This window comes from Bemisia tabaci, chromosome 5 (genome assembly GCF_918797505.1).
Source record: "Bemisia tabaci chromosome 5, PGI_BMITA_v3".
Taxonomy (NCBI): domain Eukaryota; kingdom Metazoa; phylum Arthropoda; class Insecta; order Hemiptera; family Aleyrodidae; genus Bemisia; species Bemisia tabaci.
The window spans coordinates 50,845,253-50,867,058 of record NC_092797.1 but is presented as its reverse complement, the minus strand read 5'-3'; the positions used below and the strand labels follow the sequence as shown (position 1 = coordinate 50,867,058).

At 39.4% G+C, this 21,806-nt stretch overlaps 1 protein-coding gene across 1 annotated transcript; it reads left to right on the top strand.

Annotated features, from left to right (window-relative positions):
* Positions 1-1,390: 1,390 nt before the first annotated feature.
* Positions 1,391-20,100, top strand: ND-B16.6 (NADH dehydrogenase (ubiquinone) B16.6 subunit). Its single transcript, XM_019044714.2, has 4 exons — positions 1,391-1,621; positions 3,034-3,184; positions 6,738-6,945; positions 19,881-20,100. The coding sequence occupies exons 1-3, from the start codon at positions 1,528-1,530 to the stop codon at positions 6,943-6,945; spliced, it is 453 nt and encodes a 150-aa protein (XP_018900259.2). The 5' UTR covers positions 1,391-1,527; the 3' UTR covers positions 19,881-20,100.
* Positions 20,101-21,806: the final 1,706 nt, after the last annotated feature.

Here is a 21,806-nt window from a genome sequence, read left to right as displayed (position 1 = left end):
CAATGCGACAACATTCCTAGAGATTTCCCCTTTGGATATTCTCGGAATTTTCTGATGATGATTCTGGTTGTCCATACTCAATATAAAATCTTTCAAATTGAATGAACAAATGCAATTAATGAAACGACAGTCCTGCTCCGAATTTATGCGTCTCGCGAATTATGGATGATGCAGCAATGCGACAACATTCCTAGAGATTTCCTCCTTGGATATTCTCGGAATTTTCGAAGGATGATTCTCGGTGTGCATACTCAATATCTTATGTGTCAAAGGGGATGAAAAAATGAAATATTGTAAACCTCAGAGCCTGCCCTGAATTTACGCGACTCGCGAATTATGGATGATGGAGCGATTCAGCAACATTGCATGACATTTCCCCTTTGGATTTTCTCGAAATTTTCAGAGGATGGTCTTCGATGTCTATCCACCATAATTTTTTTTTTTTTTTTTTTTTTGAGTTTTGTGGCTTCTATTCCTTTGTATTGTTCTCCATAAATATAATCCTGTCAAATAGGATAAACAAATGAAATTGATGAAACGACAGAGCCTGCTCCGAATTTACGCGACTTGTCTCGTCGTATATTGACGATGGATGCGGCAACATTGTTTGAGGTTTCCCCCATGGATTTTATCGAAATTTTCCAAGGATGATTCTGGGTGTGCATACTCAATATCTTATGCGTGAAAGGGGATGCACGAATGAAAACTTGAAAACCTGAGAGCCTGCCCTGAATATACGCGACTCGCGAATTATGGATGATGGAGCAATTCAACAACATTGCATGAAATTTCCCCTTTGGATTTTCTCGAAATTTTCGGAGGATGGTCCTCGATATCCATCCTCAATAAATATAATCCGTCAAAACGGACGATTTGATTTTCTTTTTCTCATAAAAAAATGGATGATTTGTTTCCAAAATGGATTAAATAATTAATTTAATTAATTAACGGTAAACATTGATCCCGGAACAAATTCCGCTGGTTTATGAAGGTTCCGGATCTTTCAGAATACTACCTGTTCCGAGAACATTGGACATCAACTGTGTAGATACAAGTCCGTGTGTATTGTTCTATGCGCAATCGGATACGAGTCGGCAGCCCGGTACCCGCCTGACGTCACAAAACTTCAAGATGGCAACAAAAAAAAATTAAACTGGGAAAGTAATTAAAGAAAAGGAATGTGGTGGTTACAAAGGAATACCTAAATGATCATTCATTTTTCGCACCCTTATAATTCAAAAAAATTAATTTGAAGTTCGTATTCGGAGACTTTACACTTTACTTGGAGAACATCCAATGCCCAGCATGAGCATTGGAAACGTCATTCGTGAACTCAAAATGACCGACTTGTTGTTTTTATTATTGATCATTTGTTTTTATTGCTAGGTTCTCTACTTTTTGGTTAGGTCGGTGAGGTCATTCGACTGAGTGTACTTTGTCTTACCCATTTTATTCGGTGTTTTTAAGTTTTAAAATGATCATTTTGTGAGGAAGTGTATATAATATTCTCGCAATTTAAATTGCATAATGTCCTCTGTAGTTAAGAAGCAAGATTTGCCGCCTGTTGGTGGCTATCCATCCATTAACTTTAAAAGAGTCCCAGCGAAGCAGATTTTCAACCGTGAGTTCAAAAGCGCTTTGCGACTTTTCTCTGCTCTTCCATGTTCCTCTACTCGCTTTATATAGATCCTATACTGCTGCCCCAACCATCTGCTCACCCATTTCAGATAATTGATTTTATTATCACAGCATTGTACTCACTGAACCCTGTGACGCATCAACTCAACCTGAAAACTCTACTTGTTGAGGTTATGTCTTGAATGCAATTGATAGATGAAAATTTATTACTAGCAAGACCAATCCACACAGATCAGTCATTGCGCAGCTTTTTTAAAATCCACTCCCCCGCCCAGCCCTAACTCGCAGCACCCATTGTGACGTAGCATTGAGTGCTCCCATAAGAAATACATTGCAGGCACTCAATACTACGTCACTGCGCAGTAGAGTACCAAAACTCGTCCTCGGGAATGACTGACCTGTGTGGATTGGTCTTGATTACTAGTACCCAGTGTCTCGAAACGTATTTTCCTTGATGATCGGTCGAACCAAAATGGGTGCATCATGTGCTTTTCGTAGTTTGCTTTGACGCGATCATACTTCTTCGGAATCTAATCGGGACTCACCAGATAGATAGAACATGGAATTCTTGCAAACATTGGAGCCAAAAGTGAATCCTACAAAAAGTAGGATTAAGAAATGACCTGATGTAGATGATGGCATCCGACCAGCATCAAATTCGAAAGCCCTATCTCAAATTTTTATCACAAACCCGAGTATGATCCGCCACCAATGGACCGCGTCATTTTGGCTCAACTGATCATCAATCAATGAAAATACGCTTCTGGGCTGTGAAATATTTTGTAGTCAGTGGCATTTCATGTACTTTGCCCATTGATGGTCACTTTTGTTTTGTCAGAGAGTGCATTTGCAAAATTCAATCCCTTTGGACCAAGCACACCCCCCTGGTTTGATTAGCTAAATTTATCACAGTAAGTCCACATTAATACGGACTTGAAATTCTTATTGATGGTTTAAGGGTTTATGCTTAAAAAATCATTTTGAAATTGTTGCTGTCATATATCGATGGCCACATTGAGGAACCATGTATTCCCATTGCAGTGTTTCAAAATTTCCACTCCTATGCTATTTTCTTGATAAGAAACGAGCCAGCTTCATAGCTTAAAATTTTCACCAAACACTCGGATAACAGAGATGAGAATTCAAAGATGTTTTCTAGAAATTTTGTTGACTAGTTTTCTAAAGAAAAAATGAAGCATGGTAGGAAATTTGCAATGTTGCAAACGGAAATACAAGGTTTCTCATTTTGGCCATCTATCCTCTGTAAACATGAGTAAAAGCAGTGTATGAGCAAAAGTTAGCTCTTGCTTAGGATTGTTGTGTACTATGGCATTTTTTAAAGTTACCGTTTTCTTTCGAAAATAATTTTAATCAGCAAATATTAATTATTTTCAGCATGGCTTGCGATCCTTGGAACTATTGCCATTTGGGGAGTGAGTCGAGAACTTTACCACAAGGGCTACGTAGAAGTGATGATGGAAGAGGTTGAACAACGCAGTGTCCTGATTGCATTAGAGCCAATGCTGCTTGCTGAACGTGATAGAGCGTAAGTTGAATCAGAGATTTTAACGGTCTTGCGAGTTGAGTCTGTAGAGACTCAGGCTTTAGCTCAGTATCAGAGAGTGAGATCTGCAGTTGGGTTACAGGTAGACTTGAGTTCAAGGTGCTGGCCTGCGATGATGATTTTTGTCAGTCTCGGACCACCAGCCTGAAACCAGGCGTCAACTGACGCATAGTATTAAACCACGAGATCAAGATCCTCTGTCAACAGATGAAGAGACTCAAGCTCAAAGGTGCCTGTACGCAGACAGGGGTAAATACGCTTGCAGTGTGCCTCCACTGCGGCCAGGAAATCCTGATTTCCTTCTTTCCAGAAATCATCCTTGCTGTAAACCACATGAATGTATATCATTGTTTGGCCTGCTTGTGACCCGTGCCACTCCCGCAACACCCCCGATCGGGTCCACTTCCGAGAAGTTCCGGTGAGCGCGCAGCCGAATCAACCGGCCAAACGGTCCTTCCCTGGAGAGTCTGCGTTGTCGTTGAGACCAGACCCAGACTCTCTCCAGAGAGTCTGTAGCTGCGGGGAGTCTGCCTACGGTCTCGTTTAGAGGGTAAACTCAATGGAGAGAGACCTGAGTCAGCCTCCTACGAAGGGTGGACTCGGACTAAAGGGTGCCCAGCCAGACTTGGTGGCGAGAGATCGATCTTGCATTGAGTTCGCCCGCTTACTCAACTCCCAATCCCTGAGTTGAATTCATTTCTGTCAATTCATTTTCCTTCTTTTCTCAATGTCAACCATGACGATCAAGGTAGTTGTAACTTTTGCCTCCTCTTTCCCCTAATGAGTTTTGAGCTTAATGGGCTTCTCTAGACAAAATATCATCTAAAGGAGTACATAATATGATACCTCTTCAAAATACTCAAGGATAACGAATCTCACAGCAGAAAGTCTGGAAATAGACTCCTAAACAAGAAATGACTGTTTGATATTGGTTGAATGGAAAAAAAGAAAATAAATAAAATCTTTTGTATTTGTACAATCTGACTGCCGTTTGATCTGTCTTCAAAAAACTTATCAGTATCTTGTTCAGAAGTTGATTTCCAAACTTTCCATCGTGAGGGTGGTTTTCCATGGAGGACTTTGAAGAAATACATGGGACTTTTGTTCCTTTTTAGACCATGTCTAATGGTCTATCTTCAACTAATTACAAGTCGTTGGATCGATCAGAATTTATTGCAACACTTTAGTTGTCCCTATGACTTTTGTGTTACCTTTATGAATTAATCAGTAAAAATTGAAGCTTCACATCACAAACTTGGGCAAAGAAAACATAGAAAATCAGGGTAGAGCATGTAATGTCCAAGTAACTAAGTACTGTTATATTCAACACACAGTCTTTCATTTCTTCTATTTTTCTGAAATGCTGCAATTGAAGAAGTTAATCAATTAATAATTAATTAATTATTTTTATATTAATTTATGAATTAATTTCATTTTCTTATGAGTCTAACCCTATTCTCTCAATCAACCTTCTAAATATTACTAGTCAAACTCGTCATATATTTTGGTAACAGTTTTTATGCTCAGGGTGGCTAGCGAGGGGGAAACCTGGGAAAAATCAGGGAATTTTGTCAACAGTCAGGGAATTTTTTGTTGAACCGAGTTCCACGTAAAAATCGGATCCGCGACAAGCCAGCTGGTTGCATTACTGATGACTATAGATAGGTTCGTGTCATTTTTGCAGAAGTGATGTTAAGTGTTCATTTGCATAATTATTTACTTATGCGTATTTATAAATAATTCATGAGGTGGTTGAATTCAATAGTCCAAGGGTGATATAAAAAAAATTGACATCAGTTAGTGATTATTAAATGTTACTTTGATCAAAGTATAGTTAGTAATATTAAGTCTGTCAATTCTTTCAACAATTCTGATTTTCTTTCTGTCTCGATGCATTTTGTAAATCCATGTTTTTTTTAAAAAACTTTGCTCCTGCACAGAGAAAACAGTTAGGCAGCATAGTTCCAAAGTTGGGCTATGCTGGAACCACATACTGGTTAGGAAAATCCTCCGAAAGGTTGGGTCTCAAAGTCCCTACTAGGGATATCAGCACCCATTTACCTCTGTACCTCCGTAGTTGAGACAATAGAACCCAACACTTGAAGACATAGGTCCCAACTTTGGGATGACTTCTCCCAAAAGTATGTGGTTCTAGGGCAGCCCAATTTATTTTACCCTAGAAAATTTTTTTTCTAAAAATTAGAAAGAGTAATTAATCTTTTCTGGAATTTTTTTATGAATATAAAAGAGAATAATTTAAAAGGAAATATTTAAGAAACCAATAAAGTGTAACCGTTAGAATTATATCAAGAAATTTTTTGGAATCTTTACATTTGTTGGAAGAAGATAAAAATTATCCGGTATACGTTATGTCGAAAAAATATTATTTACATCATTTTTTGAATTGAAGATCACAGAGAACGAATGATCATAGATTCTAAAGATCAGTAAGTCATGGTTTTCACTTTAAAGTAGGTTCTGAGACCTCAAATTTAGTAAAACTCAGTTAAATCCATCTTACTGGAAAGATTTTCTGAAGGTTGTTGCTCAACAATGCTTCACGGGTACTTTTTGACACATTAATTAATTGCCCTTATGTTATCGTAAAGAAAAGGGAATGATAAAATGAAATTTTGGCAGCCACCCTGTGTGCTGTTTCCTTAATCACCTTATGTGGATACCTCATGTTTGATTCTGTGTGATTGGCAGGAAAAGTACTACCGCATCAGTTACAGTAACCTTTCAACTTTTTGTGATGCTAGTATGCAATTTGTCCTCTTTGTAAAACTTCTTAAAAAAGCTAAAATCCCTGAAAAAAGATAGAGTTTATCAGAATTTTCGGTTTTACATTATTTTTCCATATCAGTTTCAATTTTAATTCTGAAAAGTTGGGCAGTTTTTCTTCAAAGATGTAATTTTACCAAGTTTATTGGCTTCAATCCAATAGCTTATGGTGAGGATGTGTACATGTCTTCACTATTATATGTATAGACTATTTGACAAATTTTGAGACTGTGCAATTTAGTAGGTACCTTCAAACAGAAAATTTCTTCTTTTTTTGGTATTGCAGTTGAAAATGATGAAGAAATATTTGTATGCTCAGGCATAGGATAAACAAAAACTGGGAAGTATCAGGGAAAATGACGAAAGTGTCAGAGAAAATTGTTAAATTTCCTTTATTTGCTTTCCAGGATGTATTTCACGTTTCGAGCAACAATTGCGGTATGTTGGGAGTTGAAAATGGCGATTTTTAACCATCTGGCATATTGTCAAATGTTAGAGAATTTGACCTCACTTGGTTTGAGAAATATCAGGGAATTTAATTTTCTAATTTCTAAAGTAACATGGGTTTTTTTGTTGGGAAGAAACAAATTTTACAACACCTTCTCGTTCACACATGCGGAATAGTTGTTGCAAATTGCGTTTATTCCATGACTCAGAGCGTCAATATTAAGGAGAGGCTGATTTTATTCTTTAGTGTTATACTGTAAAAGAGTACTGCAATGACCCTGAATTATGTTTTGTCTATTTCTAGGTTCCTGAAGCAGCTTAGGAAAAACCGCGATGAAGAAAATGAATTAATGAAGAACGTTCCCAATTGGAAAACAGGCCATTACTACAACCAGCCTCTTTACATAACTGTTCCCAAAGACACACTATTAAATGTGCCTCTCTATGAATACTACGCTCATGCAGAGAAAAGCCACTCGTTTTGGAGAGTGTTCGAGTTCATTAAGCACTGAGTAAGTTTTGATATTATATTTTTGACCATCAATGAGAAAAAATGCATCCGTGTGTGTGCTAATTTTTCAGGGGCCTGATTTTCATCAAGCTGGGTCGAAAAATTGACTCTGAGCTCATCAGTAGCATCCCAAAGAATGAGTTGCCAGTGACTTATTTATTTTTTGTATCAAAAGAGGGCTCAAATGAACTTCATTTGGCAATAAGGAACCACTATTTTTGGCTCATCCTTAAAATTATTCATCAGCATGGGGAAACTAATGTCACACGTGCTGTATCTAAAATGACCAGGGCTGTGCAAATATTTGCATATATTTGCAATATTCGATTGCAATGAGCCTGCTTATCTTGGTTGCTCCTTGAATACCACTCATTGAAAGTTAAATAACCAAGACAGAAAGAGGGTGTGAGATAATATCTAAGTGAAATTAATTATTGATAATCAATTATTTGACTAATTATCGATAAAATAAATTCGTAAAATCATATTATTGGTTGAAAATGTAAACAATACAATCCAAAACATGATTTTGTATTCCAAATAAAATCTGATAAGGATTTAAGCTAACAAATGAACTAGCTGCAAGTTGTTGACTTATTTGTCAATTTTTGTAATATTTGCAAATTTTCGCACTTAGAAAAGTCATTATTCGCAAGCAAATATTCGTATTAACATTCGTAGTTGTGAATAATTAGCTTAAATTATTTGTTTTACTATTTACATCGGCGAATAATTGACAAAATTATTTGCTATTCGCTCCGTTTGAAAAATACTTGTTCATCCTAAAAAATGACCCAGAAATAGTAGTTACTTATTTAAAAATTTAGTCCAAAATGGGGTATCGATAAGGGCTGTTTTTGGGCCCACCCTAGCTAAATTTCCTCAACATATTGCTCCTTGAAGTCTATATTTTATTTGATGCATCATTATTCAGTCATTTTAGGTTTCCTCGGGTCTAATACTGGCTCTTGCGGCCGATGTAGGCGATTTTAGGATTTTTCGGTATTTCACCGCAAATCTGCATTTTTCGCCTGATGCGCCCTTCAGACCCAAGTCCAAGCCAGTATTAGATTAAAAAAGTAAGCAGAAAGGACCATGATACATTCTGTAAAATATGACGCGGGGACAAGGCTTAAAAAACACAATAATTTACAAAACATTTATTGTGTTAACATTTATTTTATTGTGTTTTTTCAGCCTTGTCCCTGCCTTTTCTTGTCCTATTTTATATCTATGTTCTCGGGCTGCCATAGTGTACATGTGTCTACATTCTGTAAAATATAGACCTTTAATGAGCCAAAAATCGTAGAGTTAAGGGAATTCACCGAGGTTGAGGCCAAAAACGGCTCTTATCGATACCTCTCCTTTGCATTAAATTCCTGCCAATTTAAACTCTTGAACTCTCCAGCTTAAATTGCTTAATATACCTCTTGGCAACTTTTTCTGAGGGCAGTTCAAAGCCCAGAACTTAGGTTTTGTTTAGCATTGAAGGGGTTTTTGTGTGCCTAAATGCTCCCCGAACACTCCTCTATGCAGTATTGCCAATACGTCAATGGGCATCTCTACAAGGTATGAGTGAAAGAACATTGCTAAGTGTTTCCTTTTCATTCATTGATGAGGAAAATGTATTGCTTGCACAACAGGGAGTCTAGAAATCAACTTTCAAAAAGGATATGAGTATTTACGGTTAAAATTGGTTCAACAGAAAAACATAAATGACACTATTTGTATAATCTAACTTCCATTCAATCCTTTCCTTTTAAATACTTGTGGATATCTTATTCAGGAGTTGATTGGCAAACTTCCTGTCCTATGAATAGTCCTAAAGGATGATTTTCAAGAGGAAACTTGGATTTTTCATCCTGCCTCAAACCTTTTGTAGTGGCCCACTGCAAGTTTTTTGGCACCAAGTTTCCTTCACCCACTCATGGCGACATTTTTATATTATGTACTTGAAACACTTTAGCAATGTAATCATCTGTCAATGTCTCACTGTGTTTCAAGTTCTTATAACTGTCAAAACAATAAGTTAGGGAGTTGTAACTTTGACAGGGAAAACTGAGGGCTTTTAGTTCAGCTATAACTGAAATGCAGAAAATGGCTCTTTTATCATTGATTTACTATAGATACTGATCAAAACTGTTTTGGAATTTTTCTCGTTTTGGTGAGCAAAAGTTTCAGAGGGAGAGTATTCTTTCCTTTAGCCTATAGGTACCCTGTCTAGGGAGGTTGAAGTGTTATCACAGTAGTCTGTGTACGCTAGGGTGGGACTTATTTTTTTAAATCGACAAAACCAAATGTTGCACGGTCTTAAATGGTTCTATCTGATAAAAAAACACGGCAGCCGAGAGGATTTTGAGAAAAAAAAATTTTAACCCGGCGCGCACAGGGCCTTAACATCGAGATTTTTCTGGTTTTTTTGGCATTTTCGCCGTATATTTTTGATATTTTTGCCAGCAACACAGATTTGACGCTAGATGTCCAAAAATTGGTAAAAACCTAGCACATACCTTGCAGATTAAGGAAAAATTTTTGTTTTTCTCCTAGGTCACTTTCACTTCGCTTGGTAATGCCGAAACTCTCCGCTCGGCAGCTCTAAAAATCGAAATTTCGCCGTTTTTTAACGTATAATGAACTTTTTGAGCAACCTATAATGGTAGTAAAAATCCGAGAATTTGTGGAAAGCAAGTCCATACCATCAGTATGGAAGGGCAAATGTCAGAAAACTCCTAGGTCTTTTATTTTCTGCCAAGCTATGCATACAATGTTGGAAAACCCGTCAAAAATAGCTCAATTTTGACCGTTTTTTTCGCGTTCGAAAATTTATTGGACGCCCTGTAATGACAATGAAGGTCCGAAATTTTGTGGAAAGTAAGTTCATACCATTTGTATGGAATAAAAAATTTTACTTGGTTCCTCCGTCTTATATTCTTCGTCCTGCGATACCCGAAATGGCAGCGAAAACGTCAAAAATACCTCAAATTGGCCGTTTTTGGAGAATTTTTTTGAACACCTTGTAGTGGCAGTGGAGGTCCAAAAATGTGTACAAAGTAAGTTCATACCATCCGCAAGGAATAAAAAAATCTACTTGGTTCCTATGTCTTACATTCCTCGTTGTGCAGTGCCCGCAATCACTTCGAAAACGTCAAAAATACCTCAATTCGGCCGTTTCTTCAATGGCGAAATTTATTAGACACCCTGTAGTGACTCTGGAAGTTCGAAAATTGGGGGAAAGCAAGTCCGTACCACTAGTATGGAAGGGCAAATTTCAAAAGATCCATAGATGTTTGATTGTTTGTCGCACGGTGTCTTCAGATACACAAATAAGTGAAAAATACCTCCTTTTGACCGGTCTTTCGCCATCAAAATTTCATAGACACCCTGTAATGACAGTGGAGGTCGAAAACTTTGCTGAAAGTAAGTTCATTCCATCTTCATGCAATAAAAAATTCTGCTTCGTTCCTAAGTTATGCATTCCTCGTTGTGCGGTGCCCGCAATCGTATCGGAAACGTCAAGTATACCCGAATTCGGCCAATTTTTCGTGTGAAAAATTTTTTTGGCACCCTGTCATGACATCGGGGACTCTTATAATAGTCCAGGCAAATAAGCCATGAAAGGGGCTACAGCCTGCAAAAATCCCGGGTAGCAATGTTTTCATCGATTCCTACGTAGTTTTTGACGCTGAATCCGAATTTCAACTTTGCGCCATTTTATTCGGACCGGAAAGTTGCCAAATTTGGCAAAAATGGCCTAAAATCGGCATTTTTTGCGGATTATGGCCTGTAACTCGCCAAAAATTGATCTGACGACAAAATTAGTTATTTTCAGAAATAAAGCTCGTTTAATTTCCTATAAAAAAGTTTCTATACATTTTTGCCTAGGGGCAAAATTAAGCGCGCTGGCGGGCGCCAAACTTTGAAAAATGAGCGAAAATTGCGTTTTTTTTGCGGATTATGGCCTGTAACTCGCTAAAAATTGATCTGAAGACAAAATTAGTTGTTTCGGAAATAAAGCTCGTTAAATTTCCTATAAAAAGGTTTCATACATTTTTTGCCTACGGGCAAAATTAAGCGCGCTGGCGGGCGCCGAACTTTGAAAAATGAGCGAACATTGCGGGGTTTTTTGGCGGTTTTTGCTGTATGTCTCCTTTTTTACCCGTCTGCAGAGTAATTTCTGGACAAATTAGGTGAAGATAATAAAATTCACACTGAGTTCCATGAATCGATGTGAAAAATAAGCAGCCCAACACATTGCAGGGTTGCCAAAATTACCTAAAATTGTTCGTTGGCGGTTTTGGACCATTAATTGCCTTATTATCCGTCTATTTGTTTAGTCTCCATTTTGTAAAGCGGGGATAATGAATCGAAATCGGCGAAAAGGAGGATGAAATAATTCTTTGTCACAATTTTTTTCATCAGAATGAGGTGGAAACACTTCAGAGGGTCGTGCGTCCACTAAAGTGCTCTATCGTGACACTTGTAGTGAAGTTGCGCCAGGACATCGAGCTCCTTGAAAATGGCATAGATCGAACAATGCGAAGTATGAAATTAGTTTGGCAATTAATATAAAATCGATTAACTTCATTTTATATAAAAGTAACGTACATATTAAGGCAGAATATATAAATATAATTATTAGTACTTGCTTCCACGCCACCCAAGAGGTCCAGTACATGGCGCGTTTTATTTTTGCGCGGTGTCGCCACAACCTGAGACCAAGTTTTTCACGAAACTTAAATTCTTAAAAATTACTCATCTCAAAAATGGTAAGTATGTTTTAATTATTATTGCCTCACAAATAAGGACGTGCACGCGTACATTCACAAACATTCAGTCACTCAATCATAAAAAGCGGCCAAGAAAAGGACCTCCTTCAAAATCGGCCATTTCCAACACCAGCCAAATCTTCGTAATATTTTCAGGGTTGATAGAGAACTACTTCTCAAGTCCAAAACACTGATGATTTTTGAATTTGGATAATTATGGCGGGAGGGGAAGAGTGTATTTCCGCATTCTCCGGGTGGAGCAATGAACAAAGGAAGAAATCAGCGATCAGAAAGGGAACAAAAGAGAGGGGGGAAATGCACGAGAGAAGCACAAAAAGGCACTAGAAGCTGAAGCCAAAAGCGTGGTCTTACCTTAGCATAGTGTTAAAGTTGGAGGTACAGCATGCCTACTGGATGTGAAAGGCTGCTACTCGAGGGCATGCGTGGTGCAAAAAAGGCGAGGTTGCTCAGTCCCAAACTTTAGCCGTCCATGATTCAGGGAAAAGGAGGGAAAGGAATATTGAGGGAAAGGAAAGCACGAGGGCAGAGAGTAACGAGGAAAAGGGGGGAAAAGGCGAATAACTAAACTAAAAAGCGGCTATAAAATACAAAAAAAAACTACATAGCAAACGCAAGTCTTACGTAGGTAACAAATGAAGACGGAAACGTGACGCACCGGAGTTAACGACAAGAATGGGAAAAGGTGCGAGGTTCGCTCGCGAGAGCCGGGTTTTCTGGGCCTTGTTGCCGGTTTCTCAGTAACGCGGATTTTCCCTTTCGCCGTGACGTAATCGCGTGGAATACGCTGCTATTCGGCGTATTCATACTCCCCCGCGTTGATCTTCGTAAGAAGATCAAAAACACACAAATTAAATGGAGACTACCCAACTGAAATAATCTGTTCTTATCGAGGGGGAGGAATTATCCCAGAGGGGGGGGGGGTGTCGGAAATTAAAGGACCTGCTACTAGGGGGGGGGGGGGTATGGCGCGAGGCCTGTGAGGAGGGGGGTAATATATTTAGGGTTTTTTTTTTTTTTTTTTTTTTTTTTTTTTTTTTTTTGGGGGGGGGGGGCTGATTTGCCCGTTTGTTATACATTGAGGGGGAGGGGGTACACTTTGTGAACTGGTCTTTTTAGTTCACCGTTTTGTGTTTTCAGCAAAACTACCCTCGTTAAGCCGTCCGACCCAGGAAACGTTGCAATTACGCGACCCAGCTTCCACTTAAGTGGAGGTAAGTTCTCTTCGTGGATTAACACTAAAGTACCTTTCTGCATGTTGGGCGTTTCTTGGTTCCACTTTTTGCGCTGTTGTAAGGTGTGGAGGTACTCCTTTTGCCACCTGCGCCAGATACTCTGTGCAAACGCGTGCACTAGGTCCCAACGCCGTAATTTTGAAATTTGTACGTCGGAATGTTCGGGTTCAGGGGGGGCATTGAGGGGGCGGCCTACGAGAAAATGTCCCGGGGTTAGAGGCTCCATGTCGTTTGGGTCCGAGGAGAGGGGGGTTATGGGTCTCGAATTCAACATTGCTTCAATTCGACAGCATAGCGTTAACAGCTCCTCATAATAGAGCACAGTAGTCCCAATGGTGCGGAACAAGTGTCCTTTTACACTTTTGACGCTTGCTTCCCAAATCCCACCCATGTGTGGAGCCGCGGGGGGGTTGAATTCGAAGGTTATGCCTGTGTGGCGCTCGAATTTTTGGATGTCAGGGTTGTCCTTTGTGAGATATTTTTTCATTACATTATTTGCTCCTACAAAGTTAGTACCGTTATCGCAATAAATGGTAGTAGGACAGGAACGTCGAGCGGCGAATCGATGTAAGGCGGCGATGAACGCAGTTGTCGTCAGGTCAGAAACGAGCTCCACATGAACCGCCTTTGTGGCGAAGCATACAAAAATACATAAGTATACCTTCACAATTCGCGCTGATCGTAACAGATGAATTTTTGTGGTCAACGGCCCCGCAAAATCAACGCCCGTTTTGTCGAAGCATGGGGAGGGGGTCGTTCGCGCGGGAGGGAGATTTCCCATGAGGGGTGGGTGGTTACGTGGTTTGGCACGGAAGCATGATATACACTGGTGAACGCACCGCCGCGTGATTTCTCTCGCCCGAATGATCCAGTATTTTTGCGTGAGGGTCGCTTGGAGTAACTGGGGCGGGGCGTGCAATGTGTCCGTATGGTATTTTAATACAAGCAATTGTACTAGGGGATGTTTACTTGGTAGCAGTGCCGGATGCCGTGCCCTTAGGGGGAGCTCCGAATTTAGTAATCGGCCTCCTACGCGTAAGACGCCGTTTTTATCAAGGAATGGTGTCAACTTTTGGAGTTTTTTGGGTTTTGGTTTCAAATACTGGGAGGGGGTGGAAGAAGGGGAGGCACTGCTGGTCATATCCTGTCGTTTATGGGGCTTTGGGTCGCCTTGCGTAACCAAAATTTTTGGGATTTTCACCGAATCAGAGAGATGAGCAGGATTATCCAGAATCTGGGAGCACTCTGCCTTCAAAAAGTCAATTATCTCGTCTAATTTAGGATATTGGGTGGAGTCCTCTCTGGAGTCTTCCAGTCTTCGTCTCAGATTTTGGGGCATTTTTCGGAAAATCACTGTAACGAGCATGGGGGCGAACGATTCCTTCTCAATTTTTAAGGCCACTAGGGCGTGCAAGTGCTCCATTAGCTTATTTAAAAATTGGGGGAGAACCTGGAGATACGCGTTTGCCTTCATTTCGGGGAGATCCAATAGCCCCCCAAAATGCGAAAAAATGTGGCGGCGTTCCGATTGGTACCGGGAAACCAGTAATTCCCACGCCACATCATAATTGCCTTCCGTGAGGGGGAGGGATCTTATGACGTCTGAGGCTTCTCCCTTGAGTGTGGACAAGAGGTACTGGAATTTCTCGACTTTAGACAGCTGCGAATCGTGAATAGCCACCTTGAATCTACTATAGAAACCAGACCAGGTAGCTAATGTGCCATCAAACGTTGGGAGAGCTAAGTGGGGCAGTTTTGCCTTAGAGGGGGTGGGAGTGGACAGGGTAGAGTCATTTCCACTTGAAGCCGCATTTTGCTCGGATTTTCTACGATTCTCCTCGCTCTGGATTTTTCGAGATTCTTCTGTCTGACATCGAAAATAATTAACATTAATAGCGTCCATTAATTCGTCGAACCGGTCCTGTACTTTGTTTACCGATAATCGGGCGGTCCTATCAAGGAGTTTTAGATTTTGCTCTGAAATGCTCCGTTGAGCCGCGAGGAACTCGACCTCAAGATTGCGCATTCTTTGCAAGGCCCCGGCGTGATAAGCGTAGGTCTCTGGGGTCCATTTTGCAGAGTCATCCAGAATACGCTGGAGCCTAGCATAAATGCGGTTCCGAATGTCATCTAAAAGATTCAGAGCTTGTAAGACTTCAACCTGCGCGGTATCCTCAGGGGGGACGGATCTAGACCCAGTTGACATCGTTCTTTTTCTTTTTAATAAGTTCTATCAGATCTCAACGGGAGGGGGGGGGGAGTGAAATCGACCAAATCACGACCTTTTAGAATACGCACACCGCGAAAGTGATGAACCACGCTACAGAGAAAACGAATGGCAAAACTTATTGTAATCTTCAGATAGAAAATTAATACAAAGTAATGAAAATTATGGGGGGGGGGGGGGCAACCCCGCCGTAAATGGCCACGCACGCTTTGAAGCACAAAGGGGGTATTTAGGTTGTTAGAGAATTGTGCACTAATAAAAATTGACCACAGCTTTGGCTTCAGTAAGGGAGGGAAAGCCTAGTCCGGAAGGAAAGGGAGGTAAAAACACCTTGAGAGCACGTGTGAAAATCAACCTTTACGAAGAAGGGGAAGGGGGGGGGACTAGAATTTCACAGTAACTAGGGTTTTTTCATGAAAGGCTTACAGGAGGATGCAGCACTTCTAGGGGAGAGAGAGCAGGAAGAGCCGAGCACGTGTCTCATCTTCAAATAATTCTGACGTGCTGATTCCAAATTTCTGAAATTAGAAGGGGGGTGAATTCCATAGATTGATTCAAGAAAAGTTGGATCTGATTAAAATCCAATGGCTCGGAGGACCAAAATATTTCCGCATTCTCCGGGTGGAGCAATGAACAAAGGAAGAAATCAGCGATCAGAAAGGGCACAAAAGAGAGGGGGGAAATGCACGAGAGAAGCACAAAAAGGCACTAAAAGCTGAAGCCAAAAGCGTGGTCTTACCTTAGCATAGTTTCAGAGTTGGAGGTACAGCATGCCTGCTGGATGTGAAAGGCTGCTACTCGAGGGCATGCGTGGTGCAAAAAAGGCGAGGTTGCTCAGTCCCAAACTTTAGCCGTCCATGATTCAGGGAAAAGGAGGGAAAGGAATATTGAAGGAAAGGAAAGCACGAGGGCAGAGAGTAACGAGGAAAAAGGGGGAAAAGGCGAATAACTAAACTAAAAAGCGGCTATAAAATACAAAAAAACTACATAGCAAAAGCAAGTCTTACGTAGGTAACAAACGAAGACGGAAACGTGACGCACCGGAGTTAACGACAAGAATGGGAAAAGGTGCGAGGTTCGCTCGCGAGAGCCGGGTTTTCTGGGCCTTGTTGCCGGTTTCTCAGTAACGCGGATTTTCCCTTTCGCCGTGACGTAATCGCGTGGAATACGCTGCTATTCGGCGTATTCAGAGTGTTAAAGTTAAAACTTTAAACGAGCATATCTCGTGAACGGTTTGTCGTAGAGAGATGGTATTGGTCTCAAAATTTAGAGAAAATTATCAGATTTTAGCTGGTATTCATGAAATCGGTCCATTTTGAAATTTTCATCCATTGTTGCCACGTTGCCGTAGCTCAAAATTTCAATTTTTTTACATTTTGAGCCGCAGCGTTGAAGGGAACGCACGAAAAATTACAAAACTATTATTTTATGAAAGTAGACCGTCTAAGCTTTAGGAGAAGCTCAAGATCATCCATCCAGCAACTGTACTACAAGTGTCACGATAGAGCACTTTAGTGGACGCACGACCCTCTGAAGTGTTTCCACCCTCATTCTGATGAAAAAAATTGTGACAAAGAATTATTTCATCCTCCTTTTCGCCGATTTCGATTCATTATCCCCGCTTTACAAAATGGAGACTAAACAAATAGACGGATAATAAGGCAATTAATGGTCCAAAACCGCCAACGAACAATTTTAGGTAATTTTGGCAACCCTGCAATGTGTTGGGCTGCTTATTTTTCACATCGATTCATGGAACTCAGTGTGAATTTTATTATCTTCACCTAATTTGTCCAGAAATTACTCTGCAGACGGGTAAAAAAGGAGACATACAGCAAAAACCGCCAAAAAACCCCGCAATGTTCGCTCATTTTTCAAAGTTCGGCGCCCGCCAGCGCGCTTAATTTTGCCCGTAGGCAAAAAATGTATGAAACCTTTTTATAGGAAATTTAACGAGCTTTATTTCCGAAACAACTAATTTTGTCTTCAGATCAATTTTTAGCGAGTTACAGGCCATAATCCGCAAAAAAACGCAATTTTCGCTCATTTTTCAAAGTTTGGCGCCCGCCAGCGCGCTTAATTTTGCCCCTAGGCAAAAATGTATAGAAACTTTTTTATAGGAAATTAAACGAGCTTTATTTCTGAAAATAACTAATTTTGTCGTCAGATCAATTTTTGGCGAGTTACAGGCCATAATCCGCAAAAAATGCCGATTTTAGGCCATTTTTGCCAAATTTGGCAACTTTCCGGTCCGAATAAAATGGCGCAAAGTTGAAATTCGGATTCAGCGTCAAAAACTACGTAGGAATCGATGAAAACATTGCTACCCGGGATTTTTGCAGGCTGTAGCCCCTTTCATGGCTTATTTGCCTGGACTATTATAAGAGTCCCCGATGTCATGACAGGGTGCCAAAAAAATTTTTCACACGAAAAATTGGCCGAATTCGGGTATACTTGACGTTTCCGATACGATTGCGGGCACCGCACAACGAGGAATGCATAACTTAGGAACGAAGCAGAATTTTTTATTGCATGAAGATGGAATGAACTTACTTTCAGCAAAGTTTTCGACCTCCACTGTCATTACAGGGTGTCTATGAAATTTTGATGGCGAAAGACCGGTCAAAAGGAGGTATTTTTCACTTATTTGTGTATCTGAAGACACCGTGCGACAAACAATCAAACATCTATGGATCTTTTGAAATTTGCCCTTCCATACTAGTGGTACGGACTTGCTTTCCCCCAATTTTCGAACTTCCAGAGTCACTACAGGGTGTCTAATAAATTTCGCCATTGAAGAAACGGCCGAATTGAGGTATTTTTGACGTTTTCGAAGTGATTGCGGGCACTGCACAACGAGGAATGTAAGACATAGGAACCAAGTAGATTTTTTTATTCCTTGCGGATGGTATGAACTTACTTTGTACACATTTTTGGACCTCCACTGCCACTACAAGGTGTTCAAAAAAATTCTCCAAAAACGGCCAATTTGAGGTATTTTTGACGTTTTCGCTGCCATTTCGGGTATCGCAGGACGAAGAATATAAGACGGAGGAACCAAGTAAAATTTTTTATTCCATACAAATGGTATGAACTTACTTTCCACAAAATTTCGGACCTTCATTGTCATTACAGGGCGTCCAATAAATTTTCGAACGCGAAAAAAACGGTCAAAATTGAGCTATTTTTGACGGGTTTTCCAACATTGTATGCATAGCTTGGCAGAAAATAAAAGACCTAGGAGTTTTCTGACATTTGCCCTTCCATACTGATGGTATGGACTTGCTTTCCACAAATTCTCGGATTTTTACTACCATTATAGGTTGCTCAAAAAGTTCATTATACGTTAAAAAACGGCGAAATTTCGATTTTTAGAGCTGCCGAGCGGAGAGTTTCGGCATTACCAAGCGAAGTGAAAGTGACCTAGGAGAAAAACAAAAATTTTTCCTTAATCTGCAAGGTATGTGCTAGGTTTTTACCAATTTTTGGACATCTAGCGTCAAATCTGTGTTGCTGGCAAAAATATCAAAAATATACGGCGAAAATGCCAAAAAAACCAGAAAAATCTCGATGTTTAGGCCCTGTGCGCGCCGGGTTAAAAATTTTTTTTCTCAAAATCCTCTCGGCTGCCGTGTTTTTTTATCACATAGAACCATTTAAGACCGTGCAACATTTGGTTTTGTCGATTTAAAAAAATAAGTCCCACCCTAGTGTACGCTCATTTTAATTATTTTCAAGTTCATGAAATTACTAGATTCACGGGATACTTGAGTCCTTGATGTTAGAACCAAAAGGTTTCCTTGGAAACAACATTTTGGGTAATCTTTCAGACATTGGCATTGAATCAAAGAAAAAACAAGAGCAGCATTTTGAAAAAACAGGCCGAGTGGCACCTCTTACTTTTATGAGTCGATACTGATTGGTTGATCCGCCTGGTGCCGTTCTGGGACCCTTATGGAAAATAATACGGGGTTCATTTTTAATCCAAAATATCTCAAAAACAAGGAAAAAATTCTACTTTGGAGATTTCAGAAATCGGTTGTCCAGGTTTTTCTGAAGAGATTGATGGGTAATACATGACACTTTTTTCTCAAACACACCAAACAGTTTGACCTGGAATTTCGTTTGTTCAACTTGAAATATGACACTCAACATCATGAAAAAAACAAAATTCCAGGTCGAACGGTCCGGTGTTTTGAGAAAAAAGTGTCATGTGTTCCCATCAATCTCTTCAGAAAAGTCTAGAGGATCAATGTTCCCGGCGTTTGAATTTTTCCTGGTTTTTGGGATATTTTTGGTGAAAAATGAACCCTATGTTATTTTCCACAAGGGCCCCAGAGTGTAGACACCAGGCGGGTCAGAAAACTTGTGAAAGTAGGGGGTGCCACAAATTACTGTTCTTGTATTTTCTTTGCATTGAATCAGATGTTGGCTCACCCTTACGTTGGTCTTGAGCGTTTCGTTGGTGCTTCTCAAACTTCTCAAAACTTCTCAAGCAGATTTCTTTAAGAAATTTTTAATTAATTCATATCCTCCTCAAAAAACTTGGGTTGAATTTCCTAAGATTCTATGTAAACCAGATAACCAAAAGTAATTGTGAGTCCTCGATTTTTTATTTGTCTAAACTGCATGAGCCCTGCATGGCAATACATTTATATTAATTGTATCCAACTGTCTTTCCATGTTACAGATGTCTAATTTTGAAGTGTATTGGTGCACAAGTTTTAGAAAATTCAAGAGAAATTCGTATCTTCATCTTCAAGTGGAGCAACAGGTTAGTCCTAACAGTTCCATTCTCATGGGAAGAGACAGTTTGGGGGAAAAAAGGAAGAAATTTAATGTTTATCTTAGTGAGCTAATATTATGGGAAATATGCTAATTGTAAATAAAAGTTGAATAATCAATTTAAATCGTAATTATTTATTGATTATATACCTAACCAAAATTTTACCCTTCCTGAACACTTTTAATGCTTCTCTTATAAAATTGAAAATTAACTGTAATCAAAGTGATTTTAGAATCCCTATTGCGATTATTGCAATAAATAATAAAAAAAAAATCCATTAGACTTAAATTGACCGGTTTGTTTTAAAAAAGTTCATAACAAACGGGAAAGGCAAAAACTAAATGTCTTAACATTTTTGGAATTCTATCGGCATTTAAAGGGATGTAATTTCCTGAGATCATCTCTCCAACTGGAAACTACTGCTAAGTATAACCTAGCATTATTGTTCAGTATCACATTTCAGCAGTTTTCCTTATTATTTTGAATCTATTTTGCCTCTCGCCAATGCCATACTTTGTTTTAATATAAAGTCGATCTCCGGAAGAACTTTGCAAGTTGCAAGTTGCACTTGAGGTTTAGCCCAGGGGCGGGAATCTTTTATTTTTTATAATGCAGGACACTAATCGCTACAGCCATTTTTATATTCAACCCCTGTAGACAACCAGAGGGAGCAGGAGGTCAGAGAAAACTTATGAATTGGCCGTAATTTTAGAACCATTGCAGATATCAAGTTGAACGTTTTTTCAAATTAAAAAACATTAAAGACGTTTTCATAAGTTTAAGAAGTTATCAATTTTCTTTTTAAATTTTCCAAAGGACTTCACTTGTAGGATTACCTAAAATTCAGCTGTATACAGCTAAAAACAAGCTAAATTTATCAATTTAGAAATACCCCATTAACTTGGTAAGCTTAATACCGCCTAGTGAGGTTCGATCAGAGACAATGTACTTTAGAGGCCAATAAGATCAAAAATATAACGAACTAGAAGGATAAATTAAATTACAGTAAAAGCCAATAGTATATATTAGAATAAATGAAAGAAGCACCCAAATTAAATGTACTGACTTAACGTTCTAATACAGTTTTTGAACAAGGTATCAGCCATCGAAATTTTATGTATGGATTTTTCCCATAAAACCGAGAAATTCGATTGAGGAGAGTTGGTTGTGGGTAAAGAAATCAGGCCTGTTGTCAGCGCTACTACCGGTTTCACGCCTGTTAGTAGTCATCAAGTGTGCATAGATACCCAGCCCCGATTTGAAGCTCGAACACTTTTGATTAACGTATTAACTTAGAAATTATTCAATTCGGGTAAGTTTACTGCCATCTCCCCTCTCATTCAATAAGCAGATTTGCCTTATAATGTCTGTTGACACAATATTGAGCGTTTGGATTAGTACACCTATAAGCTATTTTTCTTTGATCAAAATGGGAAATTGTTGCAACTGTCGAGTGTTGCCCATCAAAATTAGGAGGCACAGTCCTACTTTTCGATCTGCATTAGCCGCGAATTGAGTATCTAAAGACACTTATTCAATACTTTGTTTGCAATTTATGTTGATCAAAAAGTAGAGATGCCTCTTAATTTTAATTGGTGACACGTAACAGTTGCAGTCGCAACGCAACGTCCCTTTTTATCATGGAACCATTGCTATAATCTGATTTTCAAAAACTCACCTAACGCCTCAACATTCATTATCCATAATTACAAGTATTATATGTTTGACAAGTTTGTCATTGATCATCATTAGAAGTACCAACCAATTGGGGTGAACGCACGGGTCGAAAGACGAGATGTTGGAGTTTTTTAGCCAACGTGCGTAAAAAAT